Source organism: Carcharodon carcharias, chromosome 1, assembly GCF_017639515.1.
Source record: "Carcharodon carcharias isolate sCarCar2 chromosome 1, sCarCar2.pri, whole genome shotgun sequence".
In the NCBI taxonomy this organism is placed as follows: domain Eukaryota; kingdom Metazoa; phylum Chordata; class Chondrichthyes; order Lamniformes; family Lamnidae; genus Carcharodon; species Carcharodon carcharias.
Genome location: NC_054467.1, coordinates 105,304,256 through 105,329,252, shown reverse-complemented (window position 1 = coordinate 105,329,252; position 24,997 = coordinate 105,304,256). Strand labels below are relative to the sequence as shown.

At 41.4% G+C, this 24,997-nt stretch overlaps 1 protein-coding gene across 1 annotated transcript in view; it reads left to right on the top strand.

Annotated features, from left to right (window-relative positions):
* The window catches only part of LOC121282549 (coiled-coil domain-containing protein 158-like), a 187,254-nt gene that overhangs the window by 142,918 nt on the left and 19,339 nt on the right, over positions 1 to 24,997 (top strand). Inside the window, exons 19-21 of the mRNA XM_041196290.1 lie at positions 4,663 to 4,823; positions 10,883 to 10,939; positions 12,620 to 12,684. Of these exons, the coding sequence (XP_041052224.1) occupies positions 4,663 to 4,823; positions 10,883 to 10,939; positions 12,620 to 12,684 (283 nt within the window). The remainder of the gene's footprint in view (positions 1 to 4,662; positions 4,824 to 10,882; positions 10,940 to 12,619; positions 12,685 to 24,997) is intronic.

Sequence of the window (24,997 nt, the reverse complement as noted above, 5' to 3'; positions counted from 1 at the left end):
ACTGCAGACGCAGCAACAAATAACTATTCAGACACGGAACCAAGAGCCCATCTCATTGATAATTTTAAAGTTTGACTATTTGAACAACCAGCATTTACTTCAGCTCAAAGGCTGTATTAATAGAAAGGATACCAACAAAATCAATTAATGACTGTCCAAAACATGGTTCACCATTTTGGTCAAATGAATTTGCAAGTTGACCTGATCAAAATAAAATGTCAAGTGAGAATGCCATGGAAGAAAATTAGAAAATACTGGAAATACTCAGCAGGTCTGGCAGCATCTGTGGAGAGAGAAACAGATTTTAAGTAAGTGCAGAGGCAGGGAAATGGGGTGGAGGAGATGTTGGTGGGAGAGAATAAAAGGGAAAGTTTGTGATAGGTTGGAAGGCAGGAGAGATTAAAAGAGATAAGAGGTGATGGTGCAAGACAGAAGAAAATGATAATGGGGCAAGTAAAGAAACAAATGATAGGTCTAGTGGAGATATAAATGGGTCTAGCAGAAACATCAGTAATAGTTGCAGTCCAAAAAAATGGGGGCAGATTTTATGAAATTGTGAAATTGTTGAACTCTGTGTTGAGTCTGGAAGGTTGTAAAATGCCTAATCAAAAGATTTGATTCTGATCCTCAAGCTTACTTTGAGCTTCACTGGGACAGCATGGGAGACCGAGGACATTGAAATTATGGTAGGAGTTTGTCAGGAAATTAAAATGATGGACAACTAGAAGCTCAGGGTTACGCTTATGGACTGAATAGAGGAGAGGGGTCCTGCAAAGTGATTACCCAATCTGCTTATAATCTCCCCATTGTAGAGGAGACTGCTGCATTATGAGCTGTGAATATATATCCTATATTGGAAGAATTCCGTTTGTTCTGAATATGGTGTTTAGTAGCCTATGTCCAATATCTTTCAAGTAGCAAGTCAGAAAAAGGACTACATATTTTTCAAACAGCTTTTCTTTTATTCTTTCAAGGAATGTAGGTTAAAGCCTCTGGTTTTCGTATTTTTCATACAACCTCAGTGGGAAAGTAATTAACCAATCAGACAGATTTAGGATAGACATAAAACAAATATCTCTCAATTTACATTTGTGGTTGTTTCTGTCCATCAGTTCAGCCTTTAAACATCTATTTTAAATACTTCTGTGCTTGAATATCATCATGCCCCAATGAGCTTTTATTTTAGCCATTGACTGCACTACTTCTGCTCCACTCCTATGTTCACTATGATTTGTTCTAATTGGTTATCCAGCAAATTTTGGTGTAAATGCACCACTGGAAGATCGCACTCAATAGGGTGCACAACAGCCGAAATTATGGAGTCTGTTGCAAATATAACTATTACAACAAATTCTGTACCAATGTATGAGGAAGTGTAACTTATTCAGACATCAATTATAATATTCGTTAGGGTTTATCTTTTGCAGAAATTTTCAGGACAAGCTATTGATAGTGTTAATGCCTATTTTAAGATGAATAAGAAGGAAATAAATCCTAACTGGTTTTGATTTCAGGTATATCTTGTGGAATTTTGCAAGAATCTGCTCAGGTCTCAACTATTTACAATCTGTATCAATGACTTGGATGAGGGACCAAGTGTGATATAACTAAGTTTGCTGATAATACACAGCTAGGTGGGAAAGTAAGCTGTGAGGTGGACATAAACAGGCTGCAAAGGGATATGGACAGGTTAATTTATTGGACAAGAAGGTGGCAGATGAAGTACAAGCTGGGAAAGTGTAAAAATATCCACTGGCAGGGAGAATGGAAAAGCAGAATATTTTTTAAAGGGTGAGATACTAGTAAATGTTGGTATTCAGAGGGATTTGGGGATCTTTGCATATGAATCATAGAAAGTTAACATGGAGGTACAACAAGCAGTTAGGGAAGCAAATAGCATGTTAGCCCTTACTGCAAGGGAGTTGCAGTATGAGAGTAAGGAAGACTTGCTGCAATTTATATAAGGCCACACCTGGAGCACCTGTACTATGTACAGTTTTCTTCTCCTTACTGAAGGAAGGATACACTTGCATTAGAAGGGGTGCAATAAAGGCTAACTAGACTGATTCCTGGGATGAAATGGCTGACCTAAGATGAGAGATTGAGTGGATTGGATTCTTTGGGGTTTAGGAGAATGAGAGGTGATCTCATTGAAATGTGTAAAATTCTTAGAGGGCTTCACAGGATAGGTGCTGAGAGGCTATTCCCTCTGGCTAGGGAGTTTAGAACTAGGGCTCAGTCTCAAAATTAGGAGTTGACTATTTAGGACTGAGATAAGAAAATATTTCTTCATTGAGAGGATTGTGAATCTTTGGAATTCTCTACCACAGAAGACTAAGAATGCTCAGCCATGATAAAAAGAATGATAAAATGCTCTCGCTGGTGAGCAAATTATTGGAAAAAGTTCTGAGGAACAGTATAAATTGTGAATTAGAAAGACACAGATTAATCAGTCAGCATGGATTTGTTAAGGGAAGGGCAAATCTGACTGAATTTTTTGAGAAGGTAACAGCGAGGGTTGATGACAGTAGCGGATTTGATGTAATCTCTGTGAATTTTTAAAAGCCTTTTGACAAGTTCCCACATGGAAAACTGATCAGAAAAGGAAAATTCCATGGAACCTAAGGAAAAATGATAAGTTAGATCCAAAATTGATTCAGTGGTAGGAAGCAAAGACTAATTTTCAACAGGTGTTTTTGTGACTGGAAGCTTGTTTCCAGTGGAGTTCTGCACTGCTCAGTACTAGGTCTTTTGCTTCTTATGGTACATCTGAATGATTTAGGTTTAAATGTAGAGAGCATTATTAAGAAGTTTGCAGATAATGCATAATTTTGTTATGTGGTTGATTATGAGGAATAAAGCTGTAGACTGCATAAAGATATCAATGAACCGGTTAGGTGGGCAGAAAAGTCACAAATGAATTCAATCCAGAGAAGTATGAAGTAGTGCATTTGGGAGGAAAAACAAGACAAGGGAATACACCATAAATGATAGGATACTGAGAAGTGTAGAGGAACAGAGGGACTTTGGTGTGCATGTTCAAGGCACCCTGGTGGCAATAGGACATGGATAAGGTGGATAGAAAGGCTTACACAGATACTTTCCTTTCTTAGCCAAAGCATAGAATATAAGAGTAGGGAGGTTATGCTAGAACTGTGTAAAACTAGGCCGCCGCTAGAATACTGTGAATGGTTCTGGTCATCACATTACTGGAAGAAAGTGATCAAACTGGAGTAGGTGCAGAGGAGATTTGAGAGGATGTTGTCAGGAGCGGAAAATTTTATCTGTGAGGAAAGATGAAATAGGGTAGGATTTTTTCTGGGGAACAGAGGAGGCTGAGGGTCAATTTTGTTGTGGTGTATGCAATCATGAAGAGCCTAGATAGTGTGGATAGGAAGGACCTATTTCCCTTAGAAGGGAGGTTAATTACTGGGGTCATAAATTTAAAGTAATTGACAGAAGGATTAGAGGGGAATTGAGATTTTTTTCAGGGTGGTGGTGGGTGTAAAACTTACTGCCTGAAAGGGCGTTGGAAGCAGAAACCCTCTTCTCATTTAACTTGGATGTGCATTTGAAATGCCTTAACCTACAGAGCTATGGACCAAGAGCTAAAAGTAGATTTAGGCTGGATAGCTCTCTTTCAGGTACAGTGGACCACATAACCTCTTTCTATGCTGGAAATTTTCTTTGTTTCTACTGAGATTGATAGATTTATGGACAATAAATAAACGAATCAGAGTATATGGGAATAGGACGGTAAAGTGGAGTTGATGCAGAAATTCAACCATGATCTGATTGAGTGGTGAATCAATCTTGATGGGCAATATGGCTGTCTTCTGTTCCTATTTCTTATATTCTTAATATGCAGCTTGTGCTTGTGTTTGCAGTATTGCTGGCTTCCAATCTACCGCTAGAGATACCCAGATGTTGTAACAATACCTAGGCAAAGATGTCAATATCCATGCACAATGACAAATTACTGCTATTTAATTGAATATGTCAATCATGGAAAATACATGGATATATTTTTATCTCTCCCCCCATTGCAATTGTCGATTTATTTAAGGGCATAAATATTGGAAGACAAAATTAGATCCTATGAGCGCTTCAATCTTCTTGATGATAACATTCATACATGAACACTTGTTTTATCCTCTTGCATTATTTTTACCCCAAAATACTTAATATTTTATGCTGAGAAGTGTAAGTTTCCAGAAAGCAGGCATTCACTGTACTTGCAATAGGTCGATGTCAGGTCATGGAGTAAGTGCATTGATGCAACAAACTAAGAAGTGTTGTGTGTACTTTTTCATTGAAATTTTGTTAGAAACTTATGAACCTATAGCAGGACATTTCACACAATGTAAAGTTATGGATTAAGGCTTCAAGAAGGTTAAAGCCAATTACAATAGTAAGTGAGCTTTTCAAAAAGCTTGCAACAATGGGAATCATTATGCCTTCACCACTTGGATGGTAAACTGAGGGAGTGGATTGCTTGCCCATTATAGAACTTGGAATCAATGGAAATGAAAATCGGGCGGCTCCTACAAAGGACCACCAATCCATTCCTCCTGTTTACTGTCTAAATGGTTAAAATGAAAATTTTTATTAGCTTTTCAAATAAATCCCAATTATAACTTTTCTTCTTTTTATAAACTTCAGGCAGTGTCCAGGACCAGTGGTCTTCAAGAGGACTTGAACCCTGAACTAAAAAATATTCTAATGGACCTTAAGAGTACAGTCTGTGATGGGTGCAACAGACCAAGTAGTGTAAATTACACTGAATGTGAAGGAGAACAAACATCAAGGAATATGCATGCTGTGTAAGATTCAGACACTTGCTATGTTTCATTGTTTGGTCATAATGGAGCAGCATTAAATTTGTTAAATTAGTTTAAATTTAACAGAATTTCAATTTCAGGGGTGCTTGGAAAAGCCATATTCCATATTTACTTCTCTGAACAGTATTATTAAAGCATGCTGTCCCACATTTCTATTGACATTATTGTCACCTCTTATGACAGCAGGTCATATAATTCATGGAAAGGGGCATTCTCATTGGAGCTGAGCATTCTCATTTAGAATTATCATTTGGATAAATTCACATCACATGGTAGGTATAGATAATCCAAATCTTATTGAACTTTGTGAGGCTGTTTGCCAAATGAGAAAGGGTCTTCTTCAGGCTGTCATGATGCATTCTAGGATACTTTTTCTGCTGCCCCTCTATTGAAGTAGAAAAATACAGTCAATCCTGCATTATTTGCTAGATTGATCTTATAAATCTTTGTAAGTAAAACTTTATTTTATTGCCTTTTTATATACATGGTGTCGAGTACCTATTAACATGTTCATCAATGTTGCAGTTCAGTATGCTTAAATCAATCTTTTTTGGAAAAGTTTTTTCCAAGGTATAAATTTTATTTTGATATTTCACTAGGTTTCATAATATTGAAACTGGAACTATAACATTCCCAAACCATTGATATTATATACACAAATATAGTGAGGTCAAGTAGCAATTCTTGCTTACTTCTTCCTTTGTCTATGGATCTTAGCTGTTTGACTCTTGTAGTTGGAATCCCTGGACTTCATATAAAGTGGTCGATCGCTACTCAGATTATTCAAATGCTACTTCCAATAGTTGCTAAAATGTTAGCAAAATTAAATCCCTCACACATTGTATCCAACATGCCATGGATATGAAAACAAAAAACTGCGGATGCTGGAAATCCAAAACAAAAACAGAAAAACTCAGCAGGTCTGGCAGCATCGGCAGAGAAGAAAAGAGTTGAAGTTTCGAGTCCTCGTGACCCTTCAACAGAACTGAGTGAATATTAGGAGAAGGGTGAAAAATAAGCTGGTTTAAGGTGGGGTGGGGGGGGTGGTGTGGTTGTAGGGACAAGCAAGCAGTGATAGGAGCAGATAATCAAAAGATGTCACAGACAAAAGAACAAAGAGGTGTTGAAGCTGGTGATATTATCTAAACGAATGTGCTAATTAAGAATGGATGGCAGGGCACTCAAGGTACAGTTCTAGTGGGGGTGGGGTGGAAAGACTAGCAGGGCATAAAAGATTTAAAAATAATGGAAATAGGTGGGAAAAGAAAAATCTACATAAATTATTAGAAAAAAACAAAAGGAAGGAGGAAGAAACGGAAAGGGGGTGGGGATGGAGGAGGGAGTTCAACATCTAAAGTTGTTGAATTCAATATTCAGTTCGAAAGGCTGTAAAGTGCCTAGTCGGAAGATGAGGTGCTGTTCCTCCAGTTTGCGTTGGGCTTCACTGGAACAATGCAGCAAGCCAAGGACAGACATGTGGCAAGAGAGCAGGGTGGAGTGTTAAAATGGCAAGCGACAGGGAGGTTTGGGTCTTTCTTGTGGACAGACCGCAGGTGTTCTGCAAAGCGGTCACCCAGTTTACGTTTGGTCTCTCCAATGTAAATGAGACCGCATTGGGAGCAACGGATGCAGTAGACTAAGTTGGGGGAAATGCAAGTGAAATGCTGCTTCACTTGTAAGGAGTGTTTGGGCCCTTGGACGGTGAGGAGAGAGGAAGTGAAGGGGCAGGTGTTGCATCTTTTGCGTGGGCATGGGGAGGTGCCATAGGTGGGGGTTGAGGAGTAGGGGTTGATGGAGGAGTGGACCAGGGTGTCTCGGAGGGAACGATCCCTATGGAATGCCGCCAGGGGGTGTAAAGGGAAGATGTGTTTGGTGGTGGTATCATGCTGGAGTTGGCGGAAATGTCAGACTCCCACAGCTACCTCGACTACAGCTCCTCACACCCCACTTCCTGTAAGGACTCCATCCCATTCTCTCAGTTCCTTCGCCTCCGTCGCATCTGTTCTGATGATGCTACCTTCAAAAACAGTTCCTCTGACATGTCCTCCTTCTTCCTTAACCAAGGTTTTCCACCCACGGTCGTTGACAGGGCCCTCAACCACGTCTGGCCCATCTCCCATGCATCCGCCCTCACGCCTTCTCCTCCCTCCCAGAAACATGATAGGGTCCCCCCTTGTCCTCACTTATCACCCCACTAGCCTCCGCATTCAAAGGATCATCCTCCACCATTTCTGCCAACTCCAGCATGATGCCACCACCAAACTCATCTTCCCTTCAGCCCCCCGGTGGCATTCCGTAGGGATCGTTCCCTCCGAGACACCCTGATCCACTCCTCCATCACCCCCTACTCCTCAACCCCCACCTGTGGCACCTCCCCATGCCCACGCAAAAGATGCAACACCTGCCCCTTCACTTCCTCTCTCCTCACCGTCCAAGGGCCCAAACACTCCTTTCAAGTGAAGCAGCATTTCACTTGCATTTCCCCCAACTTAGTCAATTGCATTCATTGCTCCCAATGTGGTCTCATCTACATTGGAGAAACCAAACGTAAACTGGGCGACCGCTTTGCAGGACACCTGTGGTCTGTCCGCAAGAAAGACCCAAACCTCCCTGTCGCTTGCCATTTTAAGACTCCACCCTGCTCTCTTGCCCACATGTCTGTCCTTGGCTTGCTGCATTGTTCCAGTGAAGCCCAACGCAAACTGGAGGAACAGCACCTCGTCTTCCGACTAGGCACTTTACAGCCTTCCAGACTGAATATTGAATTCAACAACTTTAGATGTTGAACTCCCTCCTCCATCCCCACTCCTTTTCCCCCTTTCCGTTTCTTCCCCCTTCCTTTTGTTTTTTTCTAATAATTTATGTAGATTTTTCTTTTCCCACCTATTTCCATTATCTTTCAATCTTTTATGCCCTGCTAGTCTTTCCACCCCACCCCCACTAGAACTGTACCTTGAGTGCCCTGCCATCCATTCTTAATTAGCACATTTGTTTAGATAATATCACCAGCTTCAACACCTCTTTGTTCTTTTGTCTGTGACATCTTTTGATTATCTGCTCCTATCACTGCTTGCTTGTCCCTACAACCACAACCCCCCTACTTCTCTCCCTCCCACCGCACCTTAAACCAGCTTATATTTCACCCCTCTCCTTATATTCACTCAGTTCTGTTGAAGGGTCATGAGGACTTGAAAAGTCAACTCTTTTCTTCTCCGCTGATGCTGCCATGCCATGGATATAGTAGCCTATTCAGAGCCGCATGATCCTTCCTTTACATGCCTCTTGGTTAATTTTTTTTTGTTCTGAATGTTGACATCAGTTGAACTGTGATCTTTTTCAGAACATAAATAAGGTGCTACATTTTCATTCCATTGGCCCACAATTTTCCTATTCTTAGAATGTTTCTAGGTTTTCTCGTGTCCTAGTCAGGCCACCAAATTTTGTTTTAAACACAGAAAACCTTTCAATACAGCATTCACAGCAAGAATTCCGAAGTAACTCTTAGCGTAAACTCTGGGAAGTGTTTCCACTTTGGGCACAATTAGCGATCCAGTTGCAAATTGCGCTCTTTGGCTAACTTTCTAAATATAACTTTTAGTTCAAGTTTCTGCACAAACAAATTTACATATTGCTGAACATAAAATCTTATGAATGTAGAAGTGCAGTCAGTGATTAAAAACATAATTTTTTTGCATTAAAAATATCCTTTGATTTATTTAAGAGTGATAAGCTGGTGTTGTTTTATTACTAAAGCTAAAAGTGGCTTTGTCACAAAAAAAGCATTGTTAACATGTTCAGTAAATCACCTATGTGTAACCTGATTTTAAATAACTAAAAATAATTTTAAAAAGTTATAACGAACCATTAACTGGTTTAATTGGTGTATGTAGTCAGTTTCTTAGTAAGTTTTTAAAAAATATATAAAAAGCTTTTTGGTGCATAGTAGTGCCTTTGTGCTGAGAAGAGAAAAACAACTTATTTTTACGAGCTCCCACAAATTAATACAATTAGATGAAATTTTCCACTGATTCGTTTGATCTGGTGTCATGGCTGGTTTTGTGTCTGGGGGGGGCAGCTTCCCGCGCAATATTTTATGACCTAGCATAAAAATTGTGGAAACTTAATTTGCTCTGGCTGTATTGCTTGAAATTCCTTGATCATTTGCACTGATTTTGCAGATTTTGGGCACCTAGCACTGGAAATTAGCAGAAATTCTACTGCATTGTTTTCATTCTAATTTTTGGATTTTTTGAAGTTTATATTCCCTGGTTTTTGTATCTTTTGTCATTGTGTACAATGTCTGATCAATTTTATCAAGTCCCTTCCAAACGTTAAAAACTTTATTAGGCTAACCCTAAAGCTCTTTTCCAAGAACAACATGCTCAATCCTTCCTCATAACTTTGGTTCATGAGACATGGTTGAGCATCCTGGTTGTCTTTACACTGATCTCTCTCTCTGTCTTTCTCTCTCTCTTTCTCTATCTCTTTCTCGAGCAAAAATATCTTTCCTAAATTATTTCCAATCTAGTCTAATCAGTAACAATATCACTTCTTTTGAATTGCATTCTTCCTCTCAACTAATGCAAATGGTTACCTGTTTACCATTTTCTTTCTTGCCGTAAAGCAAATTGATGGTTTGAATTAACTCACCAATCTTTTTTCTGATCAATATGCAGCACCACTATTCCACTTAATGCATACTGCCTATTTAAGTCCTTCTGCCTATACTAAATGTTTTGAAATTGTTTCTTCCTAGTTTACCTTATCTTTTATTTTACTTTATTTTTCGCTTTGGTATCCCACCACCTTGATTTCTTAATATGGTAAGCTCACCACACAGGTACCCCATGGCAGTTTGGATGACTAGAGCACAGATTGGGAAAACAATGCTAATGTTGTAGCCCAATTTCTGAATATTGTCATTTTAAGTGGAGTGGCCATTCCTGCTCCACCCCCCACCTCCACCCAAGTATGCAATGAATTTACCCTAATTAATTATATTTGCATTTTATTGGCCCTGTTCACTGGAAGCTCTACATCCTTCTGCCTCTAGATGCTTTGCATGTCATTCTTTGCTTTGCCACACTTCCAGTCTCTTCTATCAATATGGAAATCTCGATTTTTGTACCATATACCTCCTTACATACTTATGGGCAAGAATTTTCCCGTCGGCGAGTGGGGGCAGGGCCTGCTCGCCAACATGTAAAATGATGCGAAATTATGTCGGGCAGAACTCCCGACATTATCCTGCGTCATTTGCATTTTCAGGTCGGTGGGGGCACAGCCGAGTCAGCTGTGCACCTGCCAACCTGTCAACGGCCTATTGAGTCCATTCAATAAGCAATTAAAGCAATAAGTGGACCTGCCCATCCAACCTTAAGGTTGGCGGGCAGGTCGGGAGCACTGGCGGCCACTTGAAAAAGCATGAAATCTCATCCACGGGCGGGAGGAGGTTTCATGACTGAATTAAAAAATTAAGATTAACTTTTACCTAAAGTTATGTCCATGTCCCAACTCATGTGACATTGTCACATGAGGGGACATGGATGGTAAATGAAATTTTTGAAAGAATCACTTTTCCCCTTTGGGAACCAATCTCCTTGAGGCAGCACTTAGTCACTTCCGCATTTGCCATTCCCCCCCCACCCAGCCTGCACAGGGAGCGCACAGCGCTTCTGTGCGGACGTCATGCTGGGCAGGCCTTAATTGGCCAGCCCATGAAAAATGGCAGTGCAGAGGGCCACCCGCCCACGCCCGCTCCCGCACTTTCCCCCCCAATGGGGGGAAAATTTTGACCATGATCTTTCATAAATTAACAGTGGTAGAGTGGCTGTTTAAGAAAGAAATCTATTTTGCACGCTTTAAGTGTTAGATTTCTAAGTAGAGGGAAAATCTATTAATGATCAATTCTATATTTATTTCAATGAAAACAATATGCAATGACCATTTAAGCCAAAAAATAATCTTAATATTGGTAGCTGTGAAATTAGAAAGTTGCGTGAATTTTACATTACTTTTATCCCATGTTGTTTCATTTTTAGGGATGACTTGAATACAGACTTCTGTATGGACAGAGGAACACAAGATACCTGCTTCAGGTTTGAGAATTTTACAGTTTGGTTTAATAAGTTTATTTTCAAATGCATGTCCCTTTCAGCTCAGTATTTTTTTGTTGTTGATGTTGTTGGAAAGACAACTGAAAATACCTGTCATTGTTTTCTGCTGCAAGTAGTATTAATAAAATTAAATGTAAATCAAACATGCCAAATTCCACAATTTATGAAATATACTTGAAAAACACTTAAAATTAACTGAGTGAATTTTTAATAATGTGATGGTCCTGGAATTCTCTCACATTATAATGCTAGATTTTTTGCAAAGCAGTTACCAGTGTGAAAGGGAATTAAGACTTCTATTTGACAGCAGAGGATTCAATAAATGTATATTTGTTGGAAAATTTTTTCTAATTTCTTCCCCTTTCTTATTGCTTGTATGCTGTCATTCCTGTGTTAATTGACCACAGTCGAAGAAGCTTATGCTCAGTTCTCATTCTTTTCATTCCCTATTTAAATTCCAATAATTTTCATTGCTGGACTATGGTTCCACAGACACAAGCTACCTCCAACATCTCACCTATGTCCAAATCCAGACAGTGAGTGTCAAAACTCTTGGATTTGGGAGGCATTACAAAGCCTGATCCTATCATCCTCACCTGACATCCACTGTTATGAGACAGCCTTTCGGTAAAGCTAAGTTATTTAAAAATCTCAGGGGGAACTTTAAACAACTGTCATAATCTATATTTTTAAGTGGTATGTTTGAGATGCAACTATAAATTCAGGAATCAGACCACCAGTTCTCCAGAGGTTTTATATTAAACTAAAGGAAACATTTTATTAACGTACATAAGTTAAATATATACATATGGCTACAAATTACTACGATCATAACTTCTATCAAATTCCCAAACTAATCTCCATTAAGGCAACAGCAACCCATAGGCTTAACCAGACATCAGGCAAAGCAGTTTCACCTCACAAATTCAAAATGAGGTTCCTTTCACTTTCCTGTGGAGCCAGTTGTAGGCTTATAGGTCCTTTGATCCTACATTGCCTCTGCCCTGCACACACAAAACTGCTGAAGTTATACCTAGCACAGCTCATTGAATGTAAATTCTCATTGTATCACTAGCCTCTTCTAACAATAAAACCCCTTTCGTAGTACAAATTTTATTAGCAATATAAACATATTGCTTGGTATCTTGCTACACAGGTGTCAGTTTTCACCCACTTCTTCAATGCTCTATTCAAAAATTGCAAAAATATCAAAACTAGTACATATCAAAACACCCAGATTAGCTGGTTTTAATCCATTTAAGACACACCCACAGACGAAACCTCTATTTTAAAAGAAATATTTTCCAATAATATTATATACAGTAATAGCTTCATGACATCCACAAATACACACACTTTCCAGCAGGGGTGACTGGATTGCTTTTTCTACAGCTTGTAAAATTAAACTTTGGAACAACATTTTTCTTTGAGGATGAAAATTAATTCATCCCTTTTTGAAATCCGTAACTGCTTGTGCTTGAATGCACTACTCACCTCATTGGGCTTGGTTAGTTGGCACTTCTCCTGTGAGACTCCTTTGCTGTCCCAGCAATGATGTTTGTTTGCATGATTGCTGAAGTTAAACCTTATGCTGTTGTTCACTATGCTGTTGTATATGCTACTAGCAACTTGGAATGCTATTTGCATCTCTTTTCCCTACAGGGATCGAATAATGTGTACTCAGGATGTAAAAGAACCCTTCAATATTGACCATTTTACTTGTACTGGTGAGTTTAACATTAACAGCAAAGCTGGCATTTGGTTGGAGTCGTGTCTCCATGGTGATTTTGTCAGCAAGATATGTTATTCTGAAAAATATATGTTACTCTAAAAAAAACTACAATTTTTATGGGAAATTATACCACATTTCCACAACAAATTTGTGTAAGGAATGTTACTATTGGTGCAATGGAAAATATTTTACAGAGGTGTTGATAAAAAGAAATCTTCAGTCTACAATCCCTCCATAATCATTAAATTGAATTTATTTGTGCATATATTCAACAGGAGGATGGTGTTGGTGCTGGGGACTAGACACTTTGTACTTCAGATAACGGGTCAGCATTCAGCACTTTACATATATCGTATAGCGTGATAAACTGCAAAGTGAAATTCCTTTCACTCCACCTCAACCACATATTTTAGTCCAACTTCAGAAGAGCACATCCCAGTGCAGTAACTGAATTTGACAAATAGTGCTAATTCTGAGCTATTTTTGTGCTGTGAGCCTGTTTTCACTTGAAACTGGACTGAAATTCAGTCAACATCGAACCTCTTGACAGAAATTGATAGAAGACTGTCATTCTATCAGTTCAGCTAGATTGAAGCCAGGTCCCAGAGCTGAAAGGCCAGTGTCTAATCCATTGTAATACCTAACGCTCAGACCTGTGCAATACTTTATAGTTGATGTAAACATTCCCAGCTGTTTTTCCAAGTATTTAATGTGAACCATACGGAAACCATTTTCTAACTTGGCTTTACAGGTGGGAGCTTTGGAGGCAGCCTATAGTGGAAATTCTGATGTGCTACAGATGATTTCCCTACCATTAGTTTAAATGGTGAAAACTTTTAGTGCTCACTTTTCCAGTATGGGCTCACAATCAGTATGGTTCTCTGCTGGATATTTGTACCAGGAAAATTATCCTTTTTGCATAAAGCTTTCTCACATAACATTGAAGTTGCTTTGGATTTCTTGAAAATGTGCAGAAATCATATTTCTGTCATCTCTGAAGAAGAGTCATAAGGACTCGAAATGTCAACTTCTGTTTCTCTCTTCACAGATGCTGTTAGACCTGCTGAGGTTTTCCAGCATTTTCTGCTTTTGTTTCAGATTTCCAGCATCCACAGTATTTTGCTTTTATTGTTTTTCCTTCTTGACTTATTTAAAACAACTGGATTACAATTGAGTAAGTCACAAACTGTGGGCTTTAATTTGGTCTGCCCTGGTTTTTAGGTGGAGAATTTTCTCCCCATCGGGGGAGGTTGGATGGGAGCGGGCGCAGGCACGTAACCATTTGCCACCCGCGATTGGCTGCGTGCTGCCATTTTACGTGGGCGCCCGTGGATGAGGTTTCATGATAAATGCAAAGGCCGCCTGGGCTCTTTGCCTGCCCGCCAACCTTAAGGTTGGATGGGCAGCTCATTTAATTATTTTAATTAGTTTTTAAATGGCCTTAATAGGCCTTTGACAGTTTGGCTGCATGCCTGCCGAACTGAAGATTTGAATGATGCGCAGTGATGTCGGGACGCACGTCCGACGTCACTGCGCGTCATTTTACTTGTCGGCGAGTGGGGCCCGTCCCTGCTCACTGAGCCCAAGATTCTGTCCTAGGTTTGAGGGGGGGGTCATGATTTGTGAACACACCTGTTGAAATTGAGGTGGGCTGAACACGGTTTTCATCTACTCGCCTCATTTGACTGATAACATTGGGCTGGGCAGCCTCAGCACTTCTCCCATGAGGCTTCCAACAATGTTGTTTGGCGCTCAGGTGCTGCAGGCTCTCAGCTCTTTCTAAAGACTCTGCCTATTAAAGGGTGACTGCACACCAGTAATCATTAGCTGGATAGAAAATCATTTTCAAGCATTGGAAGGATGTGGCAACAGGCAAGGGAGGAGGACACTTGGATTAGTGATGCTGTACTGAATGCTCTAGTAACCGAGCGGGACTCCAGGAGAGAGGCAAAACTTTTCCCAGATGGGAAAGAAACCTACAAATCACAGCCTGAAGAAGGAATAGGAGCACGTCGCTTGGGAGGTAAATTCCCAAAGTCTGGTGCCATGGACATAGCAGCAATGCAGGAAAAAAATACAATAATTCACACAGGTGATCTAGATGATTTCATACTTACAGTACGTCTCATGCCCACTACCAACAATTTCTCACTCTGCTCAATGCATGACACTGCCATCACTCTTCCTGCAACACCCCCAGGCACCCAGGACTCACGCTTAACATTTACATGCTCCACTTCACCCATGTAGCAATGCTGCCAATATTCTCATGCTGCCTTCACACATCTCCAGCTATTCAACAATGGCAGGTATATCACCCTAACAAAGTACCACACAATCACTGACACTCTACCCTCTGCCTTGCAGAAGTTGGTGGTGTAGCGGTAATGTCACTGGACTAGTAATCTAGGGCCCAAACTAATGCTCCGGGGATATGGGTTCAAATCCCACAACGGCAGCTGGTGGAATTTAAATTCAATGAATAAATTTGGAATATAAAGTTAGTCTCAGTAATAACAACCATCATTGATAATGAACAATGTGTGGAATCTGTTTGAGTGGAGCTAGGAAAGAGCAGCAGAAGTTGATTGGAGTTATTTATAGGCCACCAAACAGTAGTGGTAATGTGCGGCATGGTATTAATCAGGAGATGAGAGAAGCATGTAGCATTGGCAATACAGTAATCATGGGTGACTTCAATCTACATATAGTTTGGGTAAACCTATTGAGCACTAATGCTGTGGAAGATGAGTTTCTGGAATATGTTGGGCTTGGATTTCTAGACCAGTATGTTAAGGAGCTGATGAGAGTACAGGCTATTTTAGATCCAGTATTATGTAATGAAAAAGGGCTAATTAATAATCTTATTGTAAAAGGACCTTTAGGGATGAGCGACCACAATATGATAGAATTTTACTTTATGTTTGAATGTGAGGTAGTTCACTCAAGCAAGGGTGTTAAATTTGAATAAAGGAAATTATGAAGGCATAAGGGACAAATTGACTGAGGTGGATTGGGAAAATACATTAAAAGGTATGACCAGGCAATGGATAGTCTTCAAAGAACTATTACATTGTTTATAGCTCCTATACATTCCTTCAAGGTACAAAAACCCAAAGAAAGTCAGTCACCTGTGACTGACAAAGGAAGTTAAGGATTGTATAAGGTTAAAAGAAAAGGCTTATAAAGTGGCCAGAACTAGTAGTAAACCTGAGGATTGGAAGGTGTTTTTAGAATACAGCAAAGGAAAACCAAGAAACCGGTAAAGAAAGGGAGAAAAAGGAAATGAATGCAACCTAGCAAAAAACATAAAAACAGACTGTAAAAGCTTCAATAGGTATGTAAAAAGGAAGCGTTTGGCTAAGACAAATGTGGGTCCATTACAGGTAGAGTCAGGAGAATTCATAATGGAAAATAGAGGAATGGCAGAGAAACTAAATGATTACTTTGTGTCTATTTTCACTGAGGAAGGTACAGGAAATCTCTTAGGTTTCGAGATCCAAGAGACTAGGGAGAATGAGGAGTTGAAGGAAATTAGTGTAAGTAAGAAGGTTGTTTTGGAGAAATTAATGGGACTGAAAGTTGTTAAGTCACTGGGACCTGATATTCTGCATCCCAGAGTGTTGAAAGAGGTTGCTATAGAGAGAATGGATGCATTGGTGATCATTTTCCAAAATTCTATAGATTCTGGAATGGTTCCTGAAGATTGGAAGGGAGCAAATGTCACCCCACTATTTAGGAAATGAGCGAGAGCAAAACAAGGAACTCCAGACCTGTTAGCCTTACATCAGTAGTAGGGAAAATGTTAGAATCTATTATAAAGGATTTGATAAATGGATACTTGGATAACCGTGATCTGATTGGACATAGTCAGCATGGGTTTGCGAATAGGAAATCATGTTTGACAAACTTATTGAAGTTTTTTGAGGTTATTACTAACCCACAGGAGGTTGGTTAGCAAAATGGGATAGGAAGCAATATACTGGCATGGATTAAGGATTAGCTAACAGGCAGAAAACAAAGAGTAGGAATAAACGGGTCATTCTCGCATTGGCAGGTTATAACTAGTGCGGTACCACAAGGATCAGTACTTGGGCTCCAGCTGTCCACAATATATATCAATGATTTGGATTTGGGGACCAAATGTAATATTTCCAAGCTCGCAGATGATACAAATCTAGGCGGGAATGTGTGTTGTGAGGAAAGTGGCTACAGGAGGATTTAGACAGACTTAGTAAGTGGGCAAGAACATGGCAGATGGAATATAACATGGAAAATCTACCATTTTGGTAGAAGGAATAGATGTCCAGAGTGTTTCCTAAATAGTAAGAGATTAGAAAGTGTAGATGCACAAAGGGAGCTAGGTGTCCTTGTCCATAAGTCACTGAAAGCTAACATGCAGGTGTAGCAGGGAATTAAGAAGGCAAATGGAACGTTAGCCTTTATTGCAAGAGGATTTGAAGACAAGAGTAGTGAAGTCTTGCTTCAATTGGATAGAAGCTTGGTTAGACCCCACCTGGAGTACTGTGTGCAGTTTTGGTCCCCTTACCTCAGAAAGGATATTATTGCCATAGAGGGAGTGCAATGAAAGTTCACCAGACTTGTCCTGGGGATGGCGGGACTGCCTTATGAAAAGAGACTGGGGAAACTGAGCCTGTATTCTCTAGAGTTTTGAAGAATGAGAGGTGATCTCATTGAAACCTACAAAATACTTAAAGGAATAGACAGGGTAGATGGAATTAAGATATTTCCCTGGTTGGGGGACCAGGGGACACAATTTCAAAATAAGGGGGAAGCCACTTCGACCAAGATGAGGAGAAACTTTTTTATGCAGAGGATTGTGAATCCTTGGAATTCTCTACCCCAGAGGGCTGTAGAAGTTCAGTCATTGAGTATGTTTAAGGTAGAGATTGATAGATTCCTGATAAACAATAACATAAAGGGGATAGTGTGGGTAAAAGGCATTGAAGTGTTCAATCAGCCATGATCGTATTGAATGGCAGAGCAGGCTCAACGGGCTGAGTGGTCTTCTCCTGTTCCTATGTCCCTTTGTTGTAAAAACCTATCTGGTTCACTAATGTCCTTCAGGGAAGGAAATCTGTCATCCTTAGCTGGCCTGGCCTACATGTGACTCCAGATCCCCAGCAATGTGGTTGACTCTTAACTGTCCTCTGAAATGGTCTAGCAAGCCACTCAGTTCAAGGACAACTAGGGATGGGGACCAAATGCTGGACTTGCCAGAGACACCCACATCTGCTCATCGCTGCCTCAGCTTCCAGTGCAGTAAATGTGGAATCCTCCCAATGTCTCGGAGCTGCAGGGAAAGATTGGATGGAGGCCATGAGACCCATACAGGCTTAGACTGTTGCCATGCTTTCACACAGTCCAACCATCTGTGATCTAGCGGATGAGGAAACTTGCTGAAATTCCTTACCAGGGGTATGGCAGTTGACCTGTCCTCTATCCTCACTCAGTATGATAGCTTTCATGCTCGTAATACTGCCTCTTCGCCAGTGCCCTTCCTGTTGCCTCTCAGCCAGCCCAGACTGGGCAATTAAACAGCTCACTGAGGGGGAGGCTCCACAAATATCCCCATGCTCAATAATGAGGGAGACCAGCACGTCAGTGCAAAAGATAAGGCTGAAGCATTTTCAGCAATCTTCAGCCAGAAGTGCTGAGTGGATGATCCATCTTGGCCTCCTCTGGAGGTCCTCAGCATCACAGATGCCAATCTTCAGCCAATTCAATTCACTCCTGAAGGCACTGGATGCTGAAAAAACTATGGGCCCTGACAAGATTCCGGCAATAGCGTTGAAGACTTGTGCTCCAGAACTTGCCGTGTTCCTAGCCAAGCTGTTCCAGTACAGTTACAACACTGGCAGCAATGTGAAAAGTTGCTCAGGTATGTCCTGTACACAAAAAGCAGGACAAATCCAACCCGGCCAATTATCACCCCATCAATCTACTCTCCAAAATCAGTAAAGTAATGGAAGTGTTAGCAACATTGCTATCAAGCGGCACTTGCTTAGTGATAACCTGCTCACTGACGCTCAGTTTGGGTTCTGCCAGGGTCACTCAGCTCCTGACCTCATTAGAACCTTCCTTCAAACATGGACAAAAGAGCTGAACTCCAGAGGTGAGGTGAGAGTGACTGCTCTTGACCTCAGCCCAACCATCTTTAGCTGCTTCATCAATGATCTTCCTGCTGTCATAAGGTCAGGAGTGAGGATGTTCACTGTTGATTTCACAATGTTCAGCGCCATTCATGACTCTTTAGATACTGAAGCAGTCCATGTCCAAATGCAGCAAGATCTGGACAATATCCAGGCTTGGGTTGACAAGTGGCAAGTAACATTCACACTACACTAGTGCCAGGCAATGACATCTCCAACAATAGAGAATCTAGTGATTGCACCTTGCCATTCAGTGGCATCCCCATTGCTGAATCCCCCACTATCAATATCCTGGGGGTTACCATTGACTAGAAACTGAACCAGCCATATAAATACTGTGGCTACAAGAGCAGGTTAGAGGCGATGGATCTTACAGCAAGTAACTCACCTCCTAACTCCACGAAGCCTGTCCATCATCTACAAGGCACAAGTCAGCAGTGTGATGGAATAGTCTCCACTTGCCTGGATGAGTGCAGCTCCATCAACACTCAAGAAGCTTGACACTATCCAGGACAAAGCAGCCCACTTGATTGGCACCCCATCCACAAACATTCACTCCCTCCACCACTGATACACAGTAGCAGCAGTGTGTACCATCTACAAGATGGACTGCAGAAACTCACCAAGTCTCCTTAGATAGCACCTTCCAAATCCCCAACGCTACCGTCTAGAAGGACCAGAGCGGCAGACACCTGCAAGTTCCCCTCCAAGCCACTCACCATTCTGACTTGGAAATATATTGCCATTCCTTCACTGTCGCTGGGTCAGAGTCCTGGAACTCCCTTCCTCACAGCACAATGGGTGTATCTTTGCCACTTGGGCTGCAGCGGTTCAAGAATGCAGCTCACCACCACCTTCTCAAGGGTAGTTGGAGATGGACAATAAATGCTGGCCTAACCTGCAAAGCCCACATCCTGTGAACAAATAAATTTTTAAAAAGATTGCTACTGCCCATGATGCAGCCTGAAGCAGCAGAATGCCACCAACCGTGCTGCAGCTGCTGGGGTAGCACTGTGCAGGAGCCCGAAGCCAGGGAAGAGCACCCACAAAACGGGCACTAAGATAATGCATAAGTGTGAATTGTTCGTTGTTGTTTGTATATTTGGATGTGTTGTTGGATAAAGATGTTTTCTGAAGACTTATCTGTGACTTTTATTGTTGAATGTTGACCAAGGAGACTTTGAGGTGGGGAATCTGAAATGGATGTTACAGTGGAGAATGTGGACCCAGTTTAGGATGGGAAAGTTTTTTCAAGTGAAGTGGAAACTCACAATTCGTGCTCTCTTGCTGCTTCCAGTTACACAGGGTCCACGTTGCCTCCTCCCTATCTTCTTTTCCACTTCTGTACCTTCCATTATCCCCTCCTCCTTCTGAGGTGGGCTCTGAAGGAGTAGGAGGTAAATGCCTGCACCTTCTTAATGGCCGGTTGTGGAGGATGCAGCACCTCCACCACAAATGGGGAGACCCTTCCTGACACCTACTGCAAAGATCCCCCCGGGTGATGTTGGCAGCAGAGGCATTACAGAGGGCTAATTGCCTGCTCTCCGATGTTACGCCTGGCTTCCGAGCTTTCGTTATACACCCACTCTGGGTGTATATTGCATGATGAGGTTGCAGAAGGGGGTCAAAGCTACATGCAGAGGGGCTAGCCGTTGTCCCCGAGCTGCCAGCTTCTGGGCCTTCTCAGAGACCCAAAGATAGCGGATAGGGCAGACTGATGCTGGATGATTGCATTGTGGCAAGGATAGCAGGCATTCACAAAGATGAATTTCTTGGTCTGGTTGCACACCAACTGCATGGTTTTGGATTTGTAGCCCTTGTGTTTCTGTACTTATTCTGATTGACATGGGACACACAGTGCCATGTGCAGACAGTCAGTGGCACCCTGTATCATTGGGAATTCCGCTCTCTTGGTGATATCTTGCTTCTTGAGGATGAAGTTCCCTTACCTTGTGGTATATGGCCTCCATCATCTCCCATATGCTGCACTGAACTACATACGACAAGATATTCACAATGTCTAGAAAGATCCAAAGGCATAAAAAGTGAGGGTGACAGTGATCTTCACAGTCACCGGGTAGGCTGGCCTCGTCCACTGTGAGGCTTCATATTGAGCTAAAGGAGATGGCACAGTTCTATGATCACCTCCTGGTAAATCCGAGCCGCATCAAGCATTGCTCCTGACTCATAAGAATTAGGAATGCTGTTCCCAGAATACCTGTGGTGGATAGGGCATTCAATGGAGAACCTTCCTCTCTCCTCACAGAACTTCCCCTCTCTACCTCCTCCTTTCCATCTGCTGACCAAGAAGTACTGCAACAATTGCCCCCATACCTGGGTCCAGTACTCTTCTCTCCTTCCTGACTGTAATCACCAACTGCTAAAAAAAACCACCTCTGACAACACTCTCAGTGCTTCCACCAACTCTGTCTGAGCAAAAGTAAGTCACTTGTAAATTGTTGAGATGTACAAGGGTTGGTTGTTTTTTTTTAACAGGACTGTGTCAGTGGCACAGTGGGGTGCGGGATGGGCAGGGATGTGGGGAGCAGCTACTATGTGAAAATTCAGGAGGGCAAGATGGAGTAGGTGGTCATACTAAGTTACTTTTTTCAGCAAGGGAGAGTTCATAGAGTGTATTAGAGATTGTTTCTTGGAGCAATATGTTGTGGAACCAACCAGGAAGCAGTTTTGTGTAATGAGATGGGATTAATTCATGATCTCAGAGTAAAGAATCCTCCAGGGAAGAGTGATCATAGCATGCTAGAATTTCAAGTTCAGTTTGAGATCGAGAAACCTGAGCCCCACACTAGTGTTCTGGAGTTAAACAAAGGTAACTACATAGGCATGAGGGCAGATTTGGCCCACGTGGACTGGGCAGGAAGACTACAAGGTAGGACAGTTGATGAACAGTGGCAGATATTTAAGGAGATATTCAATTCCACCCAAGTAAAATATATCCCAATGAAGAAGAAAGATGGTAAGAGGGGGAAAAAGCATCCATGGCTAAGCAAGGAAGTTAAAGATAACATAAAGGCAAAAACTAAGGCATACCAAATTGCAAAGGTCAGTGGCAGGCTGGAAGATTGGGAAACTTTTAAAGATCAACAAAGGGTTACAAAAAAATAATTAAAAAAGCAAAGGTAAGTTATGAAAGAAAACTAGCGCACAATATAAAAACTGATAGCAAAAGCTTCTACAAGTATAGAAAAGGAAAGAGAGTAGCTAAAGTGAATGTTGGTCCCTTGGAGAATCAGACTGGAAAGTTAATAGTGGGGAATGCAGAAATGGCAGAGACGCTTAATTAACATTTTGCCTCAGTTTTCACGGTGCAAGACACTAGTACCACCCTAATAGTAACAGGTAGAGCAGAGGGTATAGAGAAGGAGGAACTTAGAGCAATCACCATCACTAGAGAAAAAGTACTGAGCAAACTATTGAGATTAAAGGGTGACAAGTCCCCAGGACCTGATGGTCTACATCTCAGGGTCTTAAAGGAAGTGGCGGCGAAGATACTGGATGCATTGGTAATAATATTCCAAAATTCCCTGGATTCTTGAAAGGTTCCAGTGGATTGGAAAAATGCTAATATAACGCCCTTATTCAAAAAGGCGGGGAAGCAGAAAGTAGGAAACTATTGACAGTTAGTTTAACGTCTGTCGTTGGGAAATTGTTGGAATCCATTGTGAAGGAAGTAGTAATGGGGCATTTGGAAAGTCAAAATGCAATCCATCAGAGCCAGCATGGTTTTATGAAGAGTAAATTGTGTTTGACTAATTTGCTAGAGTTCTTTGAAGATGTGACAAGCAAAGTGGATAATGGGGATCCTGTAGATGTATATCTGGGCTTCCAGAAGGCCTTTGATAAGGTGCCGCACAAAAGATTAATACACAAGATAAGATCACACAGAGTTGGGGGTAATATATTAGCTTGGATAGAGGATTGGCTAACCAACAGAAAGCAGAGAGTCGGGATAAATGAGTCTTTAAATGATGGCAAGCTGTAACTAGTGGGGTGCCACTGGGTTCGGTCCTTGGGCCCCAGCTATTTACAATCTATTTAATGACTTGGATTCAGGGAAAGAAGGTACTATAGCTAAATTTGCAGATGACACCAAAATAAGTGGCAAAGTAAGTTGCAATGAAGAAATAAGAAATTTACAAATGGATATGGACAGATTAGGTGAGTGGGCCAAAATTTGGCAGATGGAGTTTAATGTGGATAATTGTGAGGTTATCCATTTTGGTTGGAAGAATAAAAAGGTGCTTTATTATTTAAATGGAGAGAAACTTCAGAATGCTTCAGTGCAGAGGGATCTGGGTGACCCTCGTGCATGAATTGCTGAAAGCTAGTATGCAGGTACAGCAGGTAATAAGGAAGGCAAATGGAATTTTGGCATTTATTGCTAAAGGAATAGAGTATAAAAATAGGGAAGTGTTGTTGCAACTGTACAAGGCATTGGTGAGACCGCACCTGGAGTACTGTGCACAGTTTTGGTCCCCTTACTTGAGGAAAGATGTAGTTGCATTGGAAGCAGTTCAGAGGGGGTTCAGTAGATTGATTCCTGAGATACAGCGCTTGTCTTATGAGGAGAGATTGAGCAGTTTAGGCCTATACTCGCTAGAGTTTAGAAGGATAAGAGGAGATCTAATTGAGGTATATAAGATGCTAAACGTGGAGCGGATGTTTCCCCTTGTGGGGCATTCTAGAACGAGAGGCCATCGTTCTAAGCTACGGGGTGGTAGATTTAAATCAGAGATGAGGAGGAATTACTTTTCTCAAAGGGTCGTGAATCTGTGGAATTCACTACCTCAGAGTGCAGTGGATGCCGGGACGGTGAATAAATTTAAGGAGGAGATAGATGGATTTTTAATTAGTCACGGGTTGAAAGGTTATGGGGAGAGGGCGGGAAATTGGAGTTGAGGCTGAAATGAGATCAACCATGATCGTATTGAATGGCGGGGCAGGCTCAAGGAGCTGAATTGCCTACTCCTGCTCCTAGTTCTTATTTCTCCCCCACCCCGTAATGTTCTGTCCCTGGACAATATTCAGACTTGGGCTAATAGGTGCCAAATCACATTCGTGCCAGGCAATGAACATATCCAGCACAAGATAATTTAACCACCTCCTTTTGACACTCAACGACACCATCATCACTGAATTCCCACCTTCTGGGAATCCTGGGGATTAGCATTGACCAGAAACTTAATAAAGTCTGGGTATTCTGTGGCATGTAGCTCACCTCCCAACTTCCCATATCTTTTCCACCATTTATAAGGTACAGTCAGGAATGTGATGGAACATTTCTAACCTGCCTGGGTGAGTGCAGCTCCAGCTTGATGCCATCCAGGATAAAGTAACTTGCTTGTTTGGCACTTCATTCAAAACCTTAAGCATTCACTCCCTTCACTGCTATTGGACAGGTCCTTCTAAATCACAGCCTCCATCACCTAGAAGAACAAAGACAGCAGATGTACGGAAACACCACCGCTTGCAAGTTCCCCTCCAAGTCATGCACCATTCTGATATGGAACTATATCGCGGTTCCTTCACAGATCTGACAGTACTGGGAATGTCTATATCACCTGGACTGCTGCAGCTCAAGAAGGCAGCTCATCACCACCTTCTCAAGGGCATTGGATGGACAATAAATGCTGGCTTTGCCAGCGTTGTCCACATCCCATGAATGATTAAAAAAATGAATGGAAAATTTGGAAAAGTGGTGCAAAATAATATTTATAATTCTAATAAAGAACAGAAACTTGACAACATGACATTTCCTCTTCACCCATGTGCACACCATTGTACGACTACAAAACTTTTACTATTCATATTGCTTCCAAATGATGCACCACCTGCAGTTTCAGCAGAGATAATCTGCAGGCTGTGCAGATCCCTGCTCTGACTGTGAAGATGCTCTTGGCCGAAGACCTCTGGGTTTTGGAGTCCATGAAGACCCTGCCAAAAACTGTTGCAGCTGCACATGTGCACAAGTAGACACAGCATACATATGCAAAGCAACCTATTGGGTACTGACTGGGGTAGGGAGAAATGTTGTCGAAAAGTCAAAGGGCTTTACATGGAGTTTCCATTTCAATTACAATTCAGTCAGTCTAACCTCACTGGGATGGACAGGGA